This window comes from Leptonychotes weddellii, chromosome 5, assembly GCF_054177405.1.
Source record: "Leptonychotes weddellii isolate Sample4059 chromosome 5, ASM5417740v2, whole genome shotgun sequence".
Classification (NCBI taxonomy): Eukaryota; Metazoa; Chordata; class Mammalia; order Carnivora; family Phocidae; genus Leptonychotes; species Leptonychotes weddellii.
In genome coordinates, this window is record NC_138373.1 from 159,731,413 (window position 1) to 159,752,088 (window position 20,676).

Consider the following 20,676-nt stretch of genomic DNA (forward strand, 5'->3'; position numbering starts at 1 on the left):
CAGGGTAGATATCCTTACTAAACTTTCTGTTTTATAATTTAGGGGTAAATAAGTGGGCATTAAATTAGTTTATTATTTCAAATTATAAATTATGAGTAAGTGGGTAATATGATTTGGGTTTAGTTTTGGTTCTGTTTGTTGTCCAAGATTTGTTCTGTGTTTAGTCTGTGGTGGAATACCTAGAACGTGGGAGCTTCGTGGGCTGGCACGTGCAGACCCAGGCCTGTGTTTGCTGTGTTGGCATCACCAGGGCGGGCGGCAGCAACGGCCCCTTTGCTCAGCGCTTGAGAGCGCAGTGGGCACCTCAGTGCATCTGTGACTGGTCCCACCGGCGAGACACTGTGCTGCTTGTATGGAAAAAACAAACCAGCTGCTCCATGGAGGTCCGTGGAGGGACCTCCTAGACACCTGGACAAACTTAATGGCAAAGTTAACAATACTTCACTAGCCTGGGCAGTGAAATGGGTGATGTCTGGGGTACTTGCAAGTGGTCTGGGTAGGAGACAGTCCGGGAAACAGAATGGCCTGAGTTGAGGCTGAGGGAAGGGCGTACTGTTCTTGCTACAGTTAGGCATGTGTGAGATTTCCCAAAATAAGTTAAAAAAACAAGAAAACATAAAAAGCAAAAACAAGCATAAGCTCCAGCCACCTAGGAACAGTGACGACATAGAAATTTGACCTGGGACCTCTGTGGCTGCTGGTTGCTGGGGACCATTCCTGCCCGCCTCTCGACCTCGTGAGAGAAAGCCCTGCAGCTCCATAGCTGCTCTGGTGGGCTCACAGAAGCAGTGTCCTCGTTCCCTCTCCCCATCTCTGGGAGTGTGCTCCCGGGTTCACGCGGCCTCACTTCCCTGGCTGGCGTTTTACTTCCTTGACTCTCCAACCCTCCCTGTTGGCAGTTGTTGCGATGTGTTCAGTGTATCTACTCTGTTCTGTGTCTGTGTTCCTGTGAATGCATGTTGTTGTGCACGGATTTGAAATTAAGTGGGTGGATTGTATTATGACCCTGATCTGTTTCTTAGGGTTTTTCATTTAGCCCATCCTTTTAGGATTCATCCGCGTTACCATGTGTCCCTCTAGTTTGCACTCTGTGTGATTCCCTGTGTTTGCTTCCTGCTCTTCCACCTCCTCGTTGTGTGGGGTCCTGGCATTTCTTCGGGATGTGTAGGCGCGAATGGGGTTGCTGGGCAAGTGGGGCTGTAGGTGGTCTCATGGACTGCTGTCACGGGTGCTCCGGAGCCGTCACCTGTCTTCTCTCCTGGCGGGAGTGTGTGCGGCTCTCCTGCCCCTGTGTCACCAGCTCTCCTGATGACCTGGCCAGGCCTGCGGGTGTGGAGTAAGAGTACTTACGCCATCATTTTTTCAAAGAATCCGGTTTTAGTTAATCTCATTTTTAAAATGTCCTATTTCATTGATTCAGGTTATTATACTTATCCTTTCTTTTTCCTTTTCCAGTGTCCTTATCGAACTTCTTAATTACCTAGTTTATTTAGTCTTAACAATTCTTATTCCTGGCAGGTGTTTTTAAAACTGTACGTTCTTCCCGAGAGTACTGCTTACAGCTTTGTCTTACAAATCTGGAGGTGTAGTGTTTTCATAGCTATTCCATTGTACAGGTTTTTTTTTTTTTTTTTTTTAAAGATTTTATTTATTTATTTGAGAGAGAGAATGAGAGAGAGCACATGAGAGGGGGGAGGGTCAGAGGGAGAAGCAGACTCCCTGCTGAGCAGGGAGCCCGATGCGGGACTCGATCCCGGGACTCCAGGATCATGACCTGAGCCGAAGGCAGTCGCTTAACCGACTGAGCCACCCAGGCGCCCCCATTGTACAGGTTTCTTAGTTACTTTTTTAACTTAAGGATTTTATTAGGGATATGCTATTTAGTTTCAGACACATAGGATTTCTTTCTTTCTTTTTTTTTTTTTAAGATTTATTTATTTATTTTAGAGGACCCTGAGATCTCATGACCCGAGCTGAAACCAAGAGTCGGACATTCAACCCGCTGAGCCACCCAGGCAACCCCCCTAGGATTTCTTTTAATAACTTTATTGAGATAAAATTCACCCACTTAAAGTGTGCAACTAAGTGCGTTTTAGTGTATAGTTGTACAGTCATCAGCACGCAATTTCAGAACATCTTCATCACCCTTTGTCCCTTACTTCCCTTCCCCCTGCCTTCCCAGTCCCCCTGCCCAGGCAACCACAGATCTGCGTTTTGTCTCTATAGATTTGCCTATTCTTTTTTTTTTTTTTTTTAATTTTTATTTATTCATGAGAGACAGAGAGAAGAGAGAGGCAGAGGGAGAAGCAGGCTCTCAAGGAGCAGGGAGCCCAATGTGGGGCTCGATCCCAGGACCCTGGGATTGTGACCTGAGCCGAAGGCAGACGCTTAACCATCTGAGCCACCCAGGTGCCCAGATTTGCGTATTCTTGACCTTTAGTAGAAATGGCCTTATACACTATGTGGTCTACTGTGACTGACTTCACCTAGCATATTTTCCAGATTCATCCATCTTTCAGTACTTAATTCCTTTTTGGTACTGAATAATATTCCATTACGTGGATATACCACGTTTTTAAAAATCCATTCTTCCCTTGATTAGACATTTGGGTTGTTTCTACTTTTGGTTGTCATGAATAATGCTATGGTGAACTTTGGTATACAGGTTTCTGCGTGGATGCATGTTTTCATTTCTCTTGGGTATATGCCTAGGAGTGGAATTGCTGAGCCATGTGGTAACTCTATGCTTAAGCATTTGAGGAATTACAAACTATTTTTCAAAGCAGCTGCACCATTTTGCATTCACACCAACAATGTATGAGGGCTCCAATTTCTTCACACCCTCACCAACACTTGTTATAATCAGTCTTTTTGATTTTAGCCATCCTAGTGGGTGAGAAGTTGTATCTCATTGTAGTTTTGACTTGTGTTTCCCTGATGGCTAATGATGCTGTGCCTTTTCTTTTTTTTTTTTTTAAGTTTATTTATTTATTTGAGAGAGAGAGACAGAGATAGCGAGAGAGAGCACAAGCAGGGGCGAGAGGGAGAAGCAGGCTTCCCGCTGAGCAGGGAACCCGAAGTGGGGCTCGATCCCAGGACCCTGAGATCATGACCTGAGCCGAAGGCAGACGCTTAACCCACTATGTCACAGAAGCGTCCCTAAAAGTTTTTTTGTATGTTTTGGATATGAATGTTCTGTCAGATATAGATAGCAAATATTTTCTCCCACTTTGACTTACCAGTTTATTTTCTTAATGGTATCATTCAAAGAGCAGAAGTTTTTAATTTTGATGAAGTCTTGCTTATCAGGGTTTTTTTCTTTTAATAATTTTTTTTTTTTTTTAAGTAGGCTCCACACCCTGTGAGGAGCCCAATGCAGGGCTTGAACTCACGACTCTGACTGAGATCAAGACCTGAGCTGAGATCAAGAGTCAAATGCTTAACCGACTGAGCCACCCAGGCGTTCCCAATTTTTGTTTTCTCATGTCTTCTCTGTCCCAAGTCTACAGAGATTTTTTCCCTCAGGTTTTCATCCAGAAATTTTAGTTTTAGCATTTATGGCTAAGCCTGTGATCTGTATATGGTGTGAGGTAAGGTTTGAGTTTCATTTTATTTATAGATGTCCAGTTTCTAGTACCATTTGTTGAAAAGAATTATACTTTCCCCATTGAATTGCTTTGGCACATTTATTGAAAGTCAGTTGACCATACATGTGTTGGTCTATTTCTGGACTTTCTATTTTGTTCTGTTGAGACACCTGAGCCATGCTATCTTGATTAATGTCACTTTATAGTAAGTCTTGACATCAGGTGGTATTAGTACTCCCAACTTTGTTCTTTCTTTTTTATTTTTTATTTTTTTTTAAGATTTTATTTATTTATTTGAGAGAGAGAGAGAGAGAGCACATGAGAGGGGGGAAGGTCAGAGGGAGAAGCAGACTCCCTGCCGAGCAGGGAGCCCGATGTGGGACTTGATCCCGGGACTCCAGGACCATGACCTGAGCTGAAGGCAGTCGCTCAACCAACTGAGCCACCCAGGCGCCTTGTTCTTCCTTTTTTAAAATTGCTTTGGTTATTCTTGGTTTTATTTATTTATTTATTTATTTATTTAGAAAGATTTTATTTATTTATTCATGAGAGACAGAGAGAGAGAGAGGCAGAGGGAGAAGCAGGCTCCCAAGGAGCAGGGAGCCTGATGTGGGACTCGATCCCAGGACCCTGGGATCACGACCTGAGCCGAAGGCAGACGCTTAACCATCTGAGCCACCCAGGTGCCCTGGTTTTATTTATTTTTATTATTTTTTTTAAATTTCCATATACATTTTAGTATTAACATATCAATTTCTGTTTTAAAAATCTGCTAGGATTTGGAGCACCTGGATGGCTCAGTTGGTTGGGCTTCATGCTGGTTGTGGAGCCTGTTTAAGATTCTTTCTCTCCCTCACCTCTGCCCTTCCCCTTGCTCACACGTGCACACATGCACTCTCTCTCTCAAATAAATAAATAATAAATAAAATCTTTTTAAAAAGTGTGTTGTATTTTTAAAAAATTACTCAGACCCAACCATATTGATAATTACATTATGTGTAAATGGTCTTAAAAACTTCAGTTAAAAGAGAATAACAGGAACCTGGGATTGATACCCACATTGGGGGGAGTCTGCTTGAGGAGTCTCTCTTTCTCTCTGCTTCTGCCCATCCTCTCCCCTCGCACGCTCTTTCTCTTTCTCTAGAATAAATAAATAAATCTTAAAAAAAGAGCAGAGAATAATAGACTTCATAACAAAGCAAGACCAAATCAATCGTATGCTGTTTACATGTTTATATTAAAGAAACAGTTTAAAGATACATATAGGGCTCTCTCTCATTCTCTCTCTCAAATAAATAAATAAAATCTTAAAAAAAAAAAAAAAAAGGTGCCTGGGTGGCTCAGTTGGTTAAGCGACTGCCTTCGGCTCAGGTCATGATCCTGGAGTCCCGGGATCGAGTCCCGCATCGGGCTCCCTGCTCAGCGGGGAGTCTGCTTCTCCCTCTGCCACTCCCCGTGCTTGTGTTCCTTCTCTCACTGTGTCTGTCAAATAAATAAAATCTTTAAAAAAAAAAAAAGATGGGCACCTGGGTGGCTCAGTTGGTTGAGCGACTGCCTTCAGCTCGGGTGATGGTCCTGGAGTCCTGGGATCGAGTCCCACGTCGGGCTCCCTGCTCAGCGGGGAGTCTGCTTCTCCCTCTGCCACTCCCCCTGCTTGTGTTCCTTCTCTCACTGTGTCTGTCAAATAAATAAAATCTTTAAAAAAAGACGGGCACCTGGGTGGCTCAGTTGGTTGAGTGACTGCCTTCAGCTCGGGTCATGGTCCTGGAGTCCTGGGATCGAGTCCCACGTCGGGCTCCCTGCTCAGCGGGGAGTCTGCTTCTCCTTCTGACCCTCCCCCCTCTCATGCACTCTCTCTCTCTCATTCTCTCTCTCAAATAAATAAAATCTTAAAAAAAAAAAAAGATACATATAGGGGACGCCTGGGTGGCTCAGTTGGTTAAGTGTCTGCCTTTGGCTCGGGTCATGATCCTGGAGTCCTGGGATCAAGTTCCGCATTGGGCTCCTCACTCAGCGGGGAGCCTGCTTCTACCTCTGCCTGCTCTGCTTGCAGCTCCCCCTTCTTGTGCTCTCTCTCTCTCTGACAAATAAAATCTTCAGAAAAAAAAGACACAAATAGGTTGATAGTAAAAGGATGTTAAGGGATATACCAAACATGAACCACAAGAAGAGTGTGCTGTATTAATGTCAAAGTAGACTTAAGACATGGTATATTGCCAGAAATAATGAGGGACATTTCAAAACGATCAAAGAGGCAGTTCATCAAGAAGACATAACAATCCTAAATATACATCCACATAATAAAGGAAATTCAAAATACATGAAGCAAAAACTTAGAGAATCAAAAGGAGAAAAAATAAATCAACAGTTAAGAGTTGAAGATTACAAACCTCCTCTCATATTGTCAAAACAAGTAGACACAAAATCGGGGAGGATATAGGAGACTTGAATCACATTATCAATCAACTTGACCTAACTGACCCACCCAACAGCAACAGAAGAAAAACTTGTCTGGTGCACATTTACCAAGATGTACCTTGTCACACGCAGGGTCATTGGTCAGCAGACTTAAGCCTGTGGGGAAATCTAGCTCACTGCTTATTGCTGTACAGCTTGCAGAAGAAGGGTTTTTATGTTTTTAAAGGGTTGTTAAGAAAAAGAAAAAGAACGTGCAACAGAGACCCTATGTGGCCTACAAAGCTGAAAATAATTAGGATCCTGCTAAAAAATCTGGTCTATTTCTGTCTTTGTAGCTTTTTACAGAAAAAGTTTGTTGACCCCTATGCTAGGCCATGAAACAAATATCAATAAATTTAAAAGGAATGAAATCATACAAGCCTGCTCTCTGACCACAACAGAAATTATATATAAATACCAAAGAGATGGGAGTGCACCTCTGTCTGGTAGATGGGATGTTGCCTGATTCATGAATCACTTAATAAAGCCAATTAGATCTTTTAAAAAAAAAAAAAAAAGATATTTAAAAATCCCAATATAGGGGCTCCTGGCTGGCTCAGTCAAGTATCTGCCTTCGGCTCAGGTCGTGGTCTCCGGGTCCTGGGATTGAGCCCTGCGTCGGGCTTCCTGCTTACTGGGGAGTCTGCTTCTCTCCCTCTCTCTCTCTGCCCCTCCCCACTGCTCATTCTCTCCCCCACATAAATAAAATCTTTTTTTAAAAAAAATCTCAAAATAATTGGAAAATTAAGCATTATACTTGAATTCAGTGAAAATGGAAACATGAGAAGCTGTGGGGTGCAGCTAGAGCAGTGCTTGAAGGCAAATTCATAGCTTTGATGCTCATACTAGAAAAGGGGAATGGTGTGAAAACCAATGATCTAATAAGCTAGAAAAAGAAGAACAAATTAAACCCAAAGTGTGCAGTAGGAAGGAAATTACAAGACAAAAGAGGAAATCAATGAAATAGAATATGCACAAATAATAGAGAAAAAAATAAAGCCAAAATTTGGCTCCTCAAAAACATCAGTAAAATTGATAAACCTTTAGTTGCACTGATGAAGAAAAAAAATAGGACAAGCAGGTGCCTGGGTGGCTCAGTCGGTTAAGCGACTGCCTTCGGCTCAGGTCATGATCCTGGAGTCCCGGGATCAAGTCCTGCATCAGGCTCCCGGCTCGGCAGGGAGTCTGCTTCTCCCTCTGACCCTTCCCCCTCTCATGCTCTCTCTCTATCATTCTCTCTCTCAAGTAAATAAATAAAATCTTTAAAAAAAAAAAAAATAGGACAAGCATTACTAATATCTAAGAATAAAAGAGTGGTGTTACTACAGGTCCTACTTGACATTAAAAGAATAACACAGTGATGTTATGAATAACTTTATGCCGATAATTTAGTCAGTTTTGGTAAAGTGGTCAGTTTCCTTCAGCAATGCAAATTGTCAGTATGAAAACAAGTAGAGGGTGCCTGGGTGGCTCAGATGGTTGAGCGTCTGCCTTTGGCTCAGGTCATGATCCCAGGGTCCTGGGATCGAGTCCCACATCGGGCTCCCGGCTCAGCGGGGAGCCTGCTTCTCCCTCTGCCCCTCTCTCTCTCTGTCTCTCATGAATGAATAAATAAAATCTTAAAAAAAAAAAAAAGAAAACAAGTAGAAATAGAAAATACCTATTTAAGGAAATGGAGTTCATAATTTGAAATGTCACCAAAGAAAATTTTAGATCCTTGGCTTCCCTTGTGAACCCTGTTGAATGTTTTAGGAAGAAGCAATACCAGTTTTATGTAAACTCTGTAAATGGAGGAAAAGAGAGTATTCCCTAGCATATTTCATGAATGCAGAATTAAACCTGATACCCAAAGCAGACAAAAGGCATTGCAAAACCGTAGGCCGTTATTACTGCAGCCTCTCCAACTGTCTAATGATTAGCGTTTGGATGGTGCATGCTGTTCCATTTGTGTAACCTTTTTAAAAAATGTTTTAACCTGAATCTTTATATTTATTATTTTTTTAAACATTTATTTGAGAGGGAGAGAAAGGGAGGAGGGGAGGGGCAGAGGGAGAGAGAGAATCTTTTTTTTTTTTAAGTTTTTATTTGTGGGGGGCAGCACACGAGCGGGGGGAGGGGCAAAGGGAGAGAGAGAAGCAGATCTCCGCGGAGCAGGGAGCCCAATGTGGGACTCGATCCCTGCACCCTGAGCCAAAATCAAGAGTCGGATGTTTAACTGACTGAGCCACCCAGGCGCCCCTGTATCTTTTTAAAATTAATTAATTAATTAATTAATTTAAAGATTTTATTTATTTGACACAGAGAGAGCACAATGAGGGGGAGCAGGAGAGGGAGATGCAGGCTCCCCGCTGAGCAGGGAGCCCGATGTAGGGCTCGATCCCAGAATCCTGGGATCACTACCCCAGTCAAAGGCAGACACTTAACTGACTGAGCCACCCAGGCACCCCAATGTATTTTTATATTTAATGTAAGCTTTTAATACCCAGTGTGTAGTTAGTTCTTGCTTTTTTTAAAAAAATATTTATTTATTTGACAGAGACACAGCGAGAGAGGGAACACAAGCAGGGGGAGTGGGAGAGGGAGAAGCAGGCTTCCTGCAGAGCAGGGAGCCTGATGCCGGCTGGATCCCAGGAGCCTGGGATCATGGCCTGAGCTGAAGGTAGACGCTTGACGACTGAGCCACCCAGGCGCCCCTAGTTCTTGCTTTTTAAAATCTGGGCCATTTCTGGGGCGCCTGGGTGGCTCAGTTGGTTAAGCGACTGCCTTCGGCTCAGGTCATGATCCTGGAGTCCCGGGATCGGGTCCCGCATCGGGCTCCCTGCTCGGCGGGGAGTCTGCTTCTCCCTCTGACCCTCCTCCCTCTCATGCTCTCTGTCTCTCATTCTCTCTGTCTCAAATAAATAAATAAAATCTTTAAAAAAAAAAAAATAAAATCTGGGCCATTTCTGTCTTTAATTGAAATTATTCATTTGCATTTAATAAGCACTTATTGACATGGTTGAGTTTGTCTGCTATCTTGGACATTTTCTCCATTTGTTGCTTATTTCTCTCCTCCTCCCTCTTTTTCTTCTTTTTGGTCTTTGTTTGGATTAATCCAGTCCTTTTTTAGGATCCTGCTAGAAAAACTTGTCCCATTTGGTTGATGGGATCTTGTGGTCCACCCAGCCACTCACCCACTCTGTGGCTGAGAGCAGGACACACAGAAGGTACCTCTCGTTGCCCTTGTCTTGCACGTTCTTGTTTGGAAGAAAGCCTTGGCAAGGTGGGAGTCTCCCTTTAGTTCTTGTTTGCCTGGATTGTATGAGTTGTTCTGCAGGGCATTTAGGAGAGACAGCCATCTGATACTGAAATTACTTCTGCTAATTATTTCTGCTCTCCCAAAGTATGTTGCTACCACCCACAGATACCCATCCACACTCCTCACAAGAGAAATGGGAAGATCTTAGGACCCCGAAGAAAACTGAGTGTAGGGTTCGACGGTGGGGTCACTTGCACTGCCAGTCAAAGGCCCCTCTGACAGTGTGTGCAGATACTGGCTCTAGGGAAGCCCAGGCTGGGCCGTTGGTTAGCTCAGTCTGGCAAGGTGAGGGGGTTTCGTAACAGGCGGGACTGTCTGAGCACAAGACCTGTGCAGAAGGATAAAGGTAGGAAAGTGCACTTTGCGTCCTTGTGGCAAGAGTAGGATTGGGGAGACAGCAGCAAGTGCCAGAGGGCCTGGAGGAACGTGTGCAGAGCAGCCTGGTGGGTGCCAGGAGAGCACTCACCGGCAGAGGTTTTGGAGCTGGGATGGGAGGAACTTGAAGGTGTTTATGTTTTGAAAAAATGAGTTTAATGCAGCAAAGCCAAGAGGCTGTGAAGGGGACGGGGGCTGGATAGCCAGGGGCCTGGGCTCCCTGGCAGCCGGGCTTCACACATGGCTTCACACATAGACAGATCGGGGCTTCTGCATTGTGTGGGGTCTTTTACTCTTCTAAGTAAAAACACTAGAGAGGATAAATCCCATCTCCCATTCATAATCTCAAAGTACAGGTTTCACTTTGCTAAGGATACAGGTTTTATATTCTTCATTGCAACAAAACAGTGAAAACTTTGTTGCGAACAGCCTAGGCCCTGGGAGCCTGCCCTGTGAGACTCTCTGAGCAGGACAGACTGTGTGTAGTCCAGGCAAAGACAGCAAGAGCCTGGAGCCGGGGGGTGTGTGAGATGCAGAGGGAGGGCTGGGTCAATAGCAGTTTGCAGGGGTGTGCATGTGAGGGAGGTCGTGGCTTCAAGGATAAGCCTGGGTTGTTTGGCAAGGTGGGGATGGTGAAAGGGGGGCCCGGCAGAGTTACTGAGGGCCAAGCAAAGTGAGCCAACAGGAGTTTGACTTGCTAAGGTTGTAGTCTGTGAGAGGTTTTGTGTTCTTTTATGAGATGGTTGGTCAGGTGTGGGCAGGAGAGTGGACACAGGGGACGCTCAAGAAAACAAAGTTTGTTATACATATGGTCCTAGAGACAGGGGGTGTGGGCCTCAGGCAGAGCCACATGGGGAAGTCCCAGGGGTGTTATGAGGCAGAAGACAGGGGTGGGGGAGCACTTAAGCCATGACCTTTATTGGGGGTTTCCATGGGAAAGACAAGGCAGGGCGGGATGGACAGCTTAGGGCCACCTAGTTTGAATAATTTTAGTGGACTCTAAGCTACATGGGTGGTCCCTAGTTGCCTGGCCCCTGGCCCTGGGATGATGAAGGCTGAGGAAGATCGTTTCCTGGGATGTGTGGGCCCAGAGAGGAGTGGTTGCTCTGGATAGATTAGTTTGCAGATCACAGTAATGCTCTGGCTCAGCCCTTGGCTATCTTTAAGGATTGGCTAGTTCTGGGAGGGACAGTCTGTCCCTAGCCAGAGGGGTTTCTTAAGATGTCAAAGATGATCTACAGAAAATGTATGCAATGCAGGTACATCTGGGGAGAGATGCCTAGTGTTCGCTCAGGTGGGGGTTGGACCCTGAGAGGGAGGGTGGGTTGTAGAGCTGTTAAATTTCTTGGGGTGGAGATGCATCCCCAGTGCTGACACATGGGAGACTTGGGATGTGTTGCCTCAGGGAGCCAAGGAGCAAGTGAGAGCACTGAAGGTGGGTCAGCCAGAGGGAACCAAGAGAAGGCACAGGTCCTGCACTGTGGAGGATCTGGGAAGTCCCTGCGAGTTTTGGAGCCAGACCCGGAGAGATCTGTTGAGGCAGTTCCTGGGGAGAACACCCTCCAGCGCAGGCTCGTGTTGGGGATGGACTGTTTGGACTTTGGTATAGACTTGCTGAAGGTGAACTCACACCACGTGGGAGAAGTGACCCCTTATATCTTTGATTGCAGCTTCGTGGCCGTCACCATGTTCTGGAAGTTTGACTTGAACACCACATCCCACGTCGACAAACTGTTGGATAGGGAGGATGTGACGTTGCGAGAGTTAATGGATGAAGATGATATCCTGCAGGAGTGCAAGGCTCAGAACCAGAAGCTGCTGGGCTTCCTCTGCAGGCAGCGGTGTATGGAGGAGCTAGTGAGCCTCATTACACAGGACCCGCCCCTGGACATGGAGGAGAAGGTCCGCTTCAAGTATGTACTGAGGCTGTGACGGGGCCCGGAGCCGGGCAGGGCTGCGGGGAGGCGGTGGGTGGCGTTGGAGGGTGTCCAGAGCCAGGGCTTCGGACAGAAAAGCCCACTTTAAACATTCACCCCATCTGAGAAGTAAGGAGGTCACTCCCCGTGGGGTTGGTTTTTGTGAGGGTTAAGATTTTAGAATCTCTGTGTATGTGATTTCTCATTCCAAGTTGTAGTGAGTTACTCTGTGTGTCGGAGTGTTTTGAGTGAAAATGTGCTGAGAGAAGACTGACCCCATGACTGAGGTGGATAGACTGCAGCAAATGGGCTGCACCCCAGCAGGAAGCAGGTCCCAGCCTGCTGAAATGGCCTATCAGGATGGACGGGCAGCATCTGACCTCTTGACCATGGGAACTGCCCCACTGTGGGGTCTTGGGGTCAGAGGAAAGAGGCCATGTCGTTAGTGGTACTGACCATTCTCAAAGTTTTTCCTGAAATGTTCCAATCAGCAGTTGGCTAGGATGTTAGGACATGACAGAAGGGAAGTGGTGGTGTGGTTAGGACTTGGGATGAGGACAGAGGAGTGTGAACGAGGGGGACAGGGCAGAGTGGCACCTCCTGGGGCTGGTGACCCAGGAATGGGGGCAGACAGGGCCGCCCTCAGGTGTTCCTGGGTCCATGGAGCGTCAGACAGTGTGCGGTGGTGAAGTCTTAGAACAGGGTTGGCCACCTGTGGCCCACAGGTCAAATCCTGTCTTTGTGTGGCCTGCAAGCTAAGAATAGTTTCACATTTTTAAATGTTGAAAAAAATCAAAGGAGTAACACTTTGTTACACATGAAATTGATATCAAGTCCACATTTCAGTTGTCCATGAAGACAGTCTCGTTGGTACACAGCCACACTCAGCCTTTGGTGATTACAAGGACAGAGTTGACTAGTTACAGGAGACTATCTAAGATATTTACTGTCCGGACCTTTACAGAAGTTTTTTGTTTTGTTGTTTTTTTAAAGATTTTATTTATTTATTTGACAGAGAGATAGAGAGACAGCACAAGTAGGCAGAGTGGCAGGCAGGGGGAGAGGGAGAAGCAGACTCCCCGCTGAGCGGGGAGCCCGATGCGGGGCTCGATCCCAGGACCCGGGACCATGACCTGAGCCGAAGGCAGCCGCTTAGCCGACTGAGCCACCCAGGCACCCCTTTACAGAAGTTTTTGTTGACCTTTGTCTTAGAGGGAAAAGAAAGCTGGAGAGGCGACGAGAAGTGCCTGTGGCAGGGGACAGTCGATTTAGGGACCCATTTAGGGCAGTCATTCCCAGCCTCTGACAGGGCAGCCGTGTAGAGGAGAGCTCTAGATGGAGCTAGGAGCCTGTTGGTTTAGGGCCATGGCGGCCATCTGCGAAAAGTCGGGTGGAAGCCATTATACACCCCACATGCCTGGTCAGTGCCCCTTGTCTTAGCATCACTGTGGATGGCCTCGTCCCTTTTGCCCTCTCACCCCAAATGTGTTCTGTGTGGTGGTAAGTTATGTGGTCTCCCTGCATGCATAGGGGGCGTTGGTTAGCAGGACGGGGAGCTGGGGTTTGGGCAGTGTGTTCTGGATCAGGGCAGAGGGAGCCCAGAGTGGCATCAGTGAGCCAGGAGAGGTTCATGTTCATCATCAGGGAGTTTGGGAGAAATTAGTAGTGGATGAGTATGAAGCCAAGCGAACAAGGCAGTGAGAGAACTTTAACTCTGGGGGGACTTACATAAGTAAGCAGATGTAAGTAGAGTGAACATATCTGCTCAGCTGTGAACGGTGTCTACATGTTCATACAAGGTAAGCATAGGCCCTTGGTTTAACTAAGAATTGTGCTGTGATTTTATAGAGCGAGGGTGAGGGGCAGGCGACAGGAGAGTTCTGTCTTCATCTTCCATTGTACGGGGTTGGTTTGTAACATCGGAAAGTGACAAATGAAGAAGTACATCTGTGTTTTACTTAGAAACATGGAGGTTAACCACAGAGCTGACAGACGTGGGTGAGCAAGGACACAGGAGGCAGGAGGCCACTCCTCCTCACCAGCCCCGTCGAACAGAGTTGAAAGCATGTGTACATATCATAAATCAAATTTAAAAAATTAAATCAAAGATTCCTTTTTTTTTTTTTTAAAGATTTTATTTATTTATTTGACAGAGAGAGATCACAAGTAGGCAGAGAGGCAGGCAGAGGGAGAGGGAGAAGCAGGCTCCCTGCTGAGCACAGAGCCCGATGTGGGGCTCGATCCCAGGATCCTGGGATCATGACCTGAGCCGAAGGCAGACGCTTAACGACTGAGCCACGCAGGCGTCCCCAAAGATTCCTTTTTGAGAAAAGGAGTAGGATCGATGGATAGATGGATGAGGTGGTGTGGTAGGCAAGAAAGAAGTAGGGTGAAGGCTGTTTTTCAGAGATGGGGAAGAGACTAGACCAGGGCAGCACGCCATCTCTGGAAGGTCTGACGGGACATTCTGCAGGCTCTGCAGGCCCGGAGCTCTTACGCGGTGGTGTACAAGCTGTCTGTGAGGGAGGGAGGGAGTGAGCGTGGCCGTGCTCCTGTCCCTTGCCTTACGGGAACCACGGCCTGTGCTTCTCCACTCCTGGCGACCGCCCACCTTGGCTGGCCTGGCCTTGTGCCTCTGAGGCGACCTGGCTGCTTCCCCCTACAGGCTGGGTTATGGAGACACTCTTCTCCCCGATAGTGGACGATGCACCTGAGCCGTGCCTGTTCCAGAGAAGCTGCCCCTGGTGGTTTGAGGTCAGACAGCAGTCACTGCTGCTGCTTAAAGCCAGAGGCTGCTGCATGAGGGCTCTGTGGCGCAGCCCTGGACAGAGGAGCCGGCCACCTGGTCCAGCCTGAGAGCCGCAAGGAGGTCCTGGTCTTTTTCTTGGAGTTCCTGTCCAGTTTGCCTGCTGAGTTCTCAGCCATTTGAGGAATAAGACAAAAGAGTCAGCAGACAGAACACCAAGACAGCACTGTGGTTACTTGCAAAATGCTGTGGGAGAGTGTGTTTTGTGGCTCTGGGCTGTGGGCTTCTGTGATCCAGATCGCAGAGTTAGAACTGCGCACCTGTCGGGAAACGGGGCTGCAGCAGGATAGCCCGCCAGAAAGGATGCCCTCCAGAAGACCCTGAGGTGCTACAGGTCAGAGCAGGAAGGATGGCTGAGCCCAGTAGCCTGATGACCCCCCTGGGGGGCAGCAAGTCTTGGCACAGAGGGAGGCGTCTGAAGGGGCAAGAGGGTTCCCTCCAGCCTCACTCTGATAACCCAGGGCCCACCTTCCATGTTTCAGGACCTCGTCGTCATCATCTTTGGTTTCCTTCCTGTGGGGAGTTGTATTTTCCAGTAGCTTCCTGAGGAGGAGGACCATGTGAGGGCCTAATAGGGCACTGTTCTCCTTTCACGCTTGTTCGAACCTCCCTCTGGTTTAGGCTCTGCACGGCCAGCACTCTCCATGCTTTAGAATAAGACTCCGCAGTTACCTCCCCTTCCTGACCTTGTTGCTGACACGCCGGATGCAACAGGACTCCCAGGTTTTGTCTCCTCCAGGGGGCACTTGGGCCCTCGTCTGGTCCCATCATCCTGGAGTCTCCCAGTAATGTGAGATCACCCCCGGGGTCAGGACAGGGCAGTTTAAACTGGAGAGGTTTTAGGGGCACCTGGGTGGCTCAGTCATTAAGCGTCTGTCTTTGGCTTGGGTCAGGATCCTGGGGTCCTGGGATCGAGTCCCATGTCGGGCTCCTAGCTCAGCAGGAAGCCTGCTTCTCCTTCTCCCACTTCCTCTGCTTGTGTTCCTGCTCTCGCTGTCTCTCTGTCAAATAAATAAATAAAATATTAAAACAACAAAACAAAACTGGAGAGGTTTTAGAGTGAAGGCTCAGCTGTGAACATGGAGACACTGCATCCAGGCTTCTTGTCACTGATTGTGTAGGTAACCCTGGGCCCTTTCAGCCCATCAGTTCATGGCCTTGCCCACAGGGAAACTTCCTGTGTTGTTTCTTTGATAATCTTCTCCCCTCTGGGTTGCCCTCTGTTTTCTCTTCCTGGGTCTTGTAATCAGCTGTTAGACCACTTGAATTAATGCTTTCCTCTTCTTTTTGCTCTGAATGTCTTGTCTTTGCCTTTCTGTCTACATCTGAGAGGCTTCTTCACATGCTGTCTTCCTGTCCTTTTACCGATTTGTAAGCTTTCTATTTTTTTTTTTTTTTTAAGATTTTATTTATTTGACAGAGAGACACAGCGAGAGAGGGAACACAAGCAGGGGGAGTGGGAGAGGGAGAAGCAGGCTTCCCGCGGAGCAGGGAGCCCGAAGCGGGGCTTGATCTCCCAGGACCCCGGGACCATGACCTGAGCCGAAGGCAGACGCTTAACAATTGAGCCACCCAGGCGCCCCTCTATTGTATTTTTAATTGAAGAAGTCTTTCTTATTGTCAGCTATTTTAACTCCAAGCCTCCATTTCTTGCTCGTGGCCACTCTGTGTTGGAGTGTTTCTGGTAGTTTCCTTCTGTTCTCCGAACTCTCTGTCATTTCTCTGCGTGCCTTGTCTTCTGGCACTTGTTTATTTGGTCAGCCCTTATGTTCCTTCTGAAAGAGAGGCACCAGAGCCTGCGCAAGGTTTGGGGTCTGAGTGAGGCTTGCTCATCATGCTTCCGCGTGGAGGATAGGTGGCCAGCCGCTTGGTTAGGTGATGATTGGTTGAGTTTTCTCTCTGTCCCATAGTTTCTCCAGAAAATAATCCCCCCTGCTCCTAGCTGTGGGACGAGGACCTGATAGCAGCCTGAGTCAGGAAGTTTTTTATTTACCAGGCCCCGTGTTTCTGGACGGTGTCCCATCAATCCCTCAGCTGTACCTGATGTCCCTGATTCAGGAGCTGCTCTGGTCCACCTTTTCCAGGGGATAACTTCTGAGTCCTGTGTACCGGCAAGGGAGGGGCAGGAAGCCCACAGCTGTCCTGAGCCAGGCCTTGCACCCTGCCTGGTAGCCACTGCCTCTGTGTCCAGGCCTCTCTGGAGTGGTTTCCAGTGGGCGCTCCCTCTGTGTCCCTGAGACTTAGCTCCCCTGGTGCGCCATACAGGCCTCTGGGCCTTGCCAGGAGTCATTTCCTCTCCTTTTCTTTTTTTCTTTTCTTTTCCTTCTTTCTTTTAAAGATTTTATTTATTTGACAGAGAGAGAGAGAGAATACAAATAGGCAGAGCGGAAGGCAGAGGGAGAGGAAGAAGCCGGCTTCCCGCGGAGCAGGGAGCCCGATGTGGGGCTCGATCCCAGGACCCTGGGATCATGACCTGAGCCGAAGGCAGACGCTTAACTGACTGAGCCACTCAGGCGCCCCTCCACTTTTTGTCTTTTTACCTTTGCATTATTGGAATAGGAGCTTTAGAGGGGAAGATAACAAGCCTGTATGTTTGATCTGCCCTGTTTAATTGAATTCCTGTTCCTTATATAAATTTTAGAACCTACTAAAGCAGTACCTGTTTTTTTGAAGAATAATTAATAAAATACCAATAATGAAAACCTCAGTCCCTCTACCTAGATATAACCTTAGAGGGTCAGTGCCTTATAGCTCATCTTGCCACATGTGTGCACGTTTGCTTGTATGTGGAAACCAGATTGGGGCCTTTCCATGTGCTCTGGAAACGTTTCCTGAAGGAATAGTCTGTACTTTCCTCTGGGCCTTGATTCTTTTGTACCCTTGGTACATCTTCTCTTGTTGTTGGGAGTCTGGTGGACACCTTTCAGCCTGTGTGATGCAAGGCCTTGCTCTGGCCTCAGGGTCACTGTGGCCTGGCCCTCCTGCCCTGCACTCTGACCTCCTGCCCCTGGCGGCTGTGTGTTCTCCTCCATGCTGATTTCACGGTGTACATTCATGGTGCTGAGGTGACTCATTTGATCCTTGTAACCGTCCCATGAGGTGAGTGGGCACGTTGCACCTCTCCTTGCCCCCTCTCATGGCCTGGTCCTGCACATCTAACTGGGCCACCTCTTTGTGAATGCAGCAGGTCTCTCACCCTTAGCCTGCGCACACGGCACTGTTTCTCTGAGCTCTAGAAGGTGCTTTCTCTTCTCTGGGCTGATGAGAAACGCCTGGCCCATAGCCAGACCTAGATTTCTTGGTTTCTCCCCCTTCTGCGTTTAGTTGGCTGCCACGCTCTGCTGTTTCCTCTACAGTCTCTCTAACCCAGGCCTCTGTAGCCAACCCACAGTGACCACCTGGGTTTAGGCCTGTGTTAAGGCCTATGTTGGTGGCTGCCAGGAGCAGGAGGGTCATGGTGGCTGACCTTGACCCAGGGCTTACTGTTTTATGCATAGCCTTGTGGGGCGGGTGGGCACTTGCACCCCCACGTTCAGAGGAGGAAGCCCGGACACAGAGAGGTTAGGTCACGTGCCTGAAGCTGCAGAGCTTGTCCTGTGGAGTATCAGGTATGCTCTAGACAGCTACCACACCCCTGTCTGTGCTGGCCCCGGTCACCCTCACCTGCATTCCCACACGTACCTGGATGCGGCACCAGGCATTATTTTTTTTTTTTTAAGATTTATTTAGAGAGCAAGAGAGAGAGAGAGCAGGGGAGGGGCAGAGGGAGAAGAAGAGGGAGAGAATCTCCAGCAGACTGCCTGCTGAGCTCAGAGGCCAATGCAGGGCTTGATCCCACGACCCTGAGATCATGACCTGAGCCAAAACGAAGAGTCGGATGCCCAACCGACTGAGCCACCCAGGTGCCCCGGCACAAAGCCTTGTAAATGGCCCCGCTCTTGTGGGCCCTGTCCTGGACGCAGCAGGTTGTTGGGTAGCTGTGTGCATCCCAGGGGCAATGGCAGTGACCCTGTGTCTATCAGATGGTAGGGCAGGGAGCAGAAGGATGTCATGGGGTTACATGTGATGGGATAAAGATTATTTTGTATCTGGTCATTTTATGTGTACTGGTATTTCTTACTAATAATTTGCCTTTGTAACATCTTATAACTGGTACTGCATCATAAGCTGGTGATGTGGCATTTCTTTAGCCGAGGGACAAGCTTGGGTCTGTGCTTGTTGGTGTGCAGGGACAGGAAGGGCATGGAGAGGGAAGGTGCAAACAATGGACTTGGCATCACTAACTGTGTGGTCACAGGAGGGAAGAGACCTGGCTGGTGGGTGTGAGGACAGAGGTTTCGAGAGGGGAGAAACCGAAAGACTAAGGAGCGTTATTTAGAGAATACAGTAGAGTCAGAAAATGTAAGATACCACGGTGTAGGGTATGAGGAGGAAGAAAAATGTATGTTAAATACATGGAGCTGCTTGTAGTCAAAAATGCCTCTTGGTCACAGGATATTCATATTTTTACTCCATTCCAGGGTCTGACCCGTGGACCTGTTTCCTGAGAGGCTGGTCATTTAAGCAGCTTCCTGAGAGCTGAAGAAGTCTAATTTCACCTCCAGTTGCTTGCATTGTGCCCTCTTAGGTATCCAAACACAGCCTGTGAGCTGCTGACTTGTGATGTGCCGCAGATCAACGACAGACTAGGAGGGGATGAGACTCTGCTGAACCTTCTTTACGATTTCTTGGACCACGAGCCGCCTCTCAATCCTCTGCTCGCCAGTTTTTTCAGCAAGACCATTGGTAATCTCATTGCAAGAAAAACTGAACAGGTAAATAATCTGCCAAGCCCATGTGGTTTGGGGTGGCAGGCATGGCTGATGCTGATACATCTTGCTGTCAGCTGTCGCTGTGCAGCGGTATCTCCGGGGCTTGGAGAACGGTGTTTCTGACTGTTCCATGGGGCACAGTTGGAGCAGTGTAGGCTGCTGCTATGTGAGTTGGAATTTGATTAGGAAAGTGGCTTCCTGAGGATATTTCTGCTGGCTAGCTTAGGAATAAGCACATCTTCCTGCCATCCCTGAGAGCTGCTCAGGACTCCAAACCAGGCTAGCTTATTTTGTCCCGACCAGTCACAGGCATGAGGAATAGGGACATGCCTGCGTCATGACAGGTTCTTAGGATGTCCACCTTCTAAGATCTGCTGCTCTGTTGGGGTGGCAGGTATTTATGTGTCTAGGACACTTACTGTTGCAAAGCAAAGAAAACTTTCAGCACTAGGCTTCTGTAAAAATAGTGAATTCGTTTTGTTAGCTGGAGCATGGTCTTCTTGGAGTCCATTCTTGCTCCTGCCCGTATTCGTGCTTCTGCAGCACCCACACTGTGGACACGCAGAAATAGGGCGTGCATTGTAGGGGTTCCTCAGGCCTGCCACCAGCCCCAGCAGCCAGTCCTGGTGAGTCTTTCACCTTTTATCCCTTCCCACCATCCCCAGTGGATTATTTCAAAACAAATAACAGATATCGTATGATTTTATTGTTAATATTACCGTGTATACCTCTAAAATACAAGGACTTTTAAAAATTCTTTTTTTTAAAAGATTTTTATTTATTTATTTGACAGAGACAGACACAGCGAGAGAGGGAACACAAGCAGGGGGAGTGGGAGAGGGAGAAGCAGGCTTCCCGCTGAGCAGGGGGCCCGATGCGGGGCTCAATCCCAGGACCCCGGGACCACGACCTGAACCGAAGGCAGACGCTTAATGACTGAGCCACCCAGGTGCCCCTTAAAAATTCTTTTAATTATAACCCTAGGAGGGGACAAGACTGCTGAGCAAATTATCACCCCCCAGAAATATTAACCGTAATCGTTCAGTATCATGAAATATCGAGTGAGGGAACAGACTATATTTTACGTATATGTCTGGAGTTCTGAGAAGGTACAAGCTGCAGGGCAGATCGTAGTTCCCTTGGAGAAGTTGTTGGCATGTTGTCAATGTTCGGTGGAACGTACCTTTCTCAGGATCCTAGACCTTAAGCTTTGCAAGGGACCTCAGAGGATGGTCTCACTCAGATGCTTTTCTGAACCAGTCAGAGTATAAGTGAAGAATGGGGGGATGCAGGTGGTGAGAGAGGGTATTAGTGGTGGCAGAGGTTCTAGGACATGACACTAAGTCCTCCCATGCTAGTGACCAGTGTGGGGGGTGAGCGTCGTCACCGTGTCCGTGGGGCGGGGGGGGTCAGCCTGTCCGTGGGG

At 47.8% G+C, this 20,676-nt stretch overlaps 1 protein-coding gene and 1 long non-coding RNA gene across 2 annotated transcripts in view; both read left to right on the forward strand.

Annotated features, from left to right (window-relative positions):
- Window positions 1-20,676, forward strand: part of PPP6R2 (protein phosphatase 6 regulatory subunit 2) — a 71,078-nt gene that overhangs the window by 33,978 nt on the left and 16,424 nt on the right. Inside the window, exons 3-4 of the mRNA XM_081819020.1 lie at window positions 11,388-11,630; window positions 19,067-19,253. Of these exons, the coding sequence (XP_081675146.1) occupies window positions 11,404-11,630; window positions 19,067-19,253 (414 nt within the window). The 5' untranslated portion in view covers window positions 11,388-11,403. The remainder of the gene's footprint in view (window positions 1-11,387; window positions 11,631-19,066; window positions 19,254-20,676) is intronic.
- LOC145721944 (uncharacterized) lies at window positions 1,259-3,518 on the forward strand. Its single transcript, XR_014145980.1, has 2 exons — window positions 1,259-1,616; window positions 1,832-3,518. It is a non-coding gene; the product is annotated as an uncharacterized LOC145721944 (long non-coding RNA).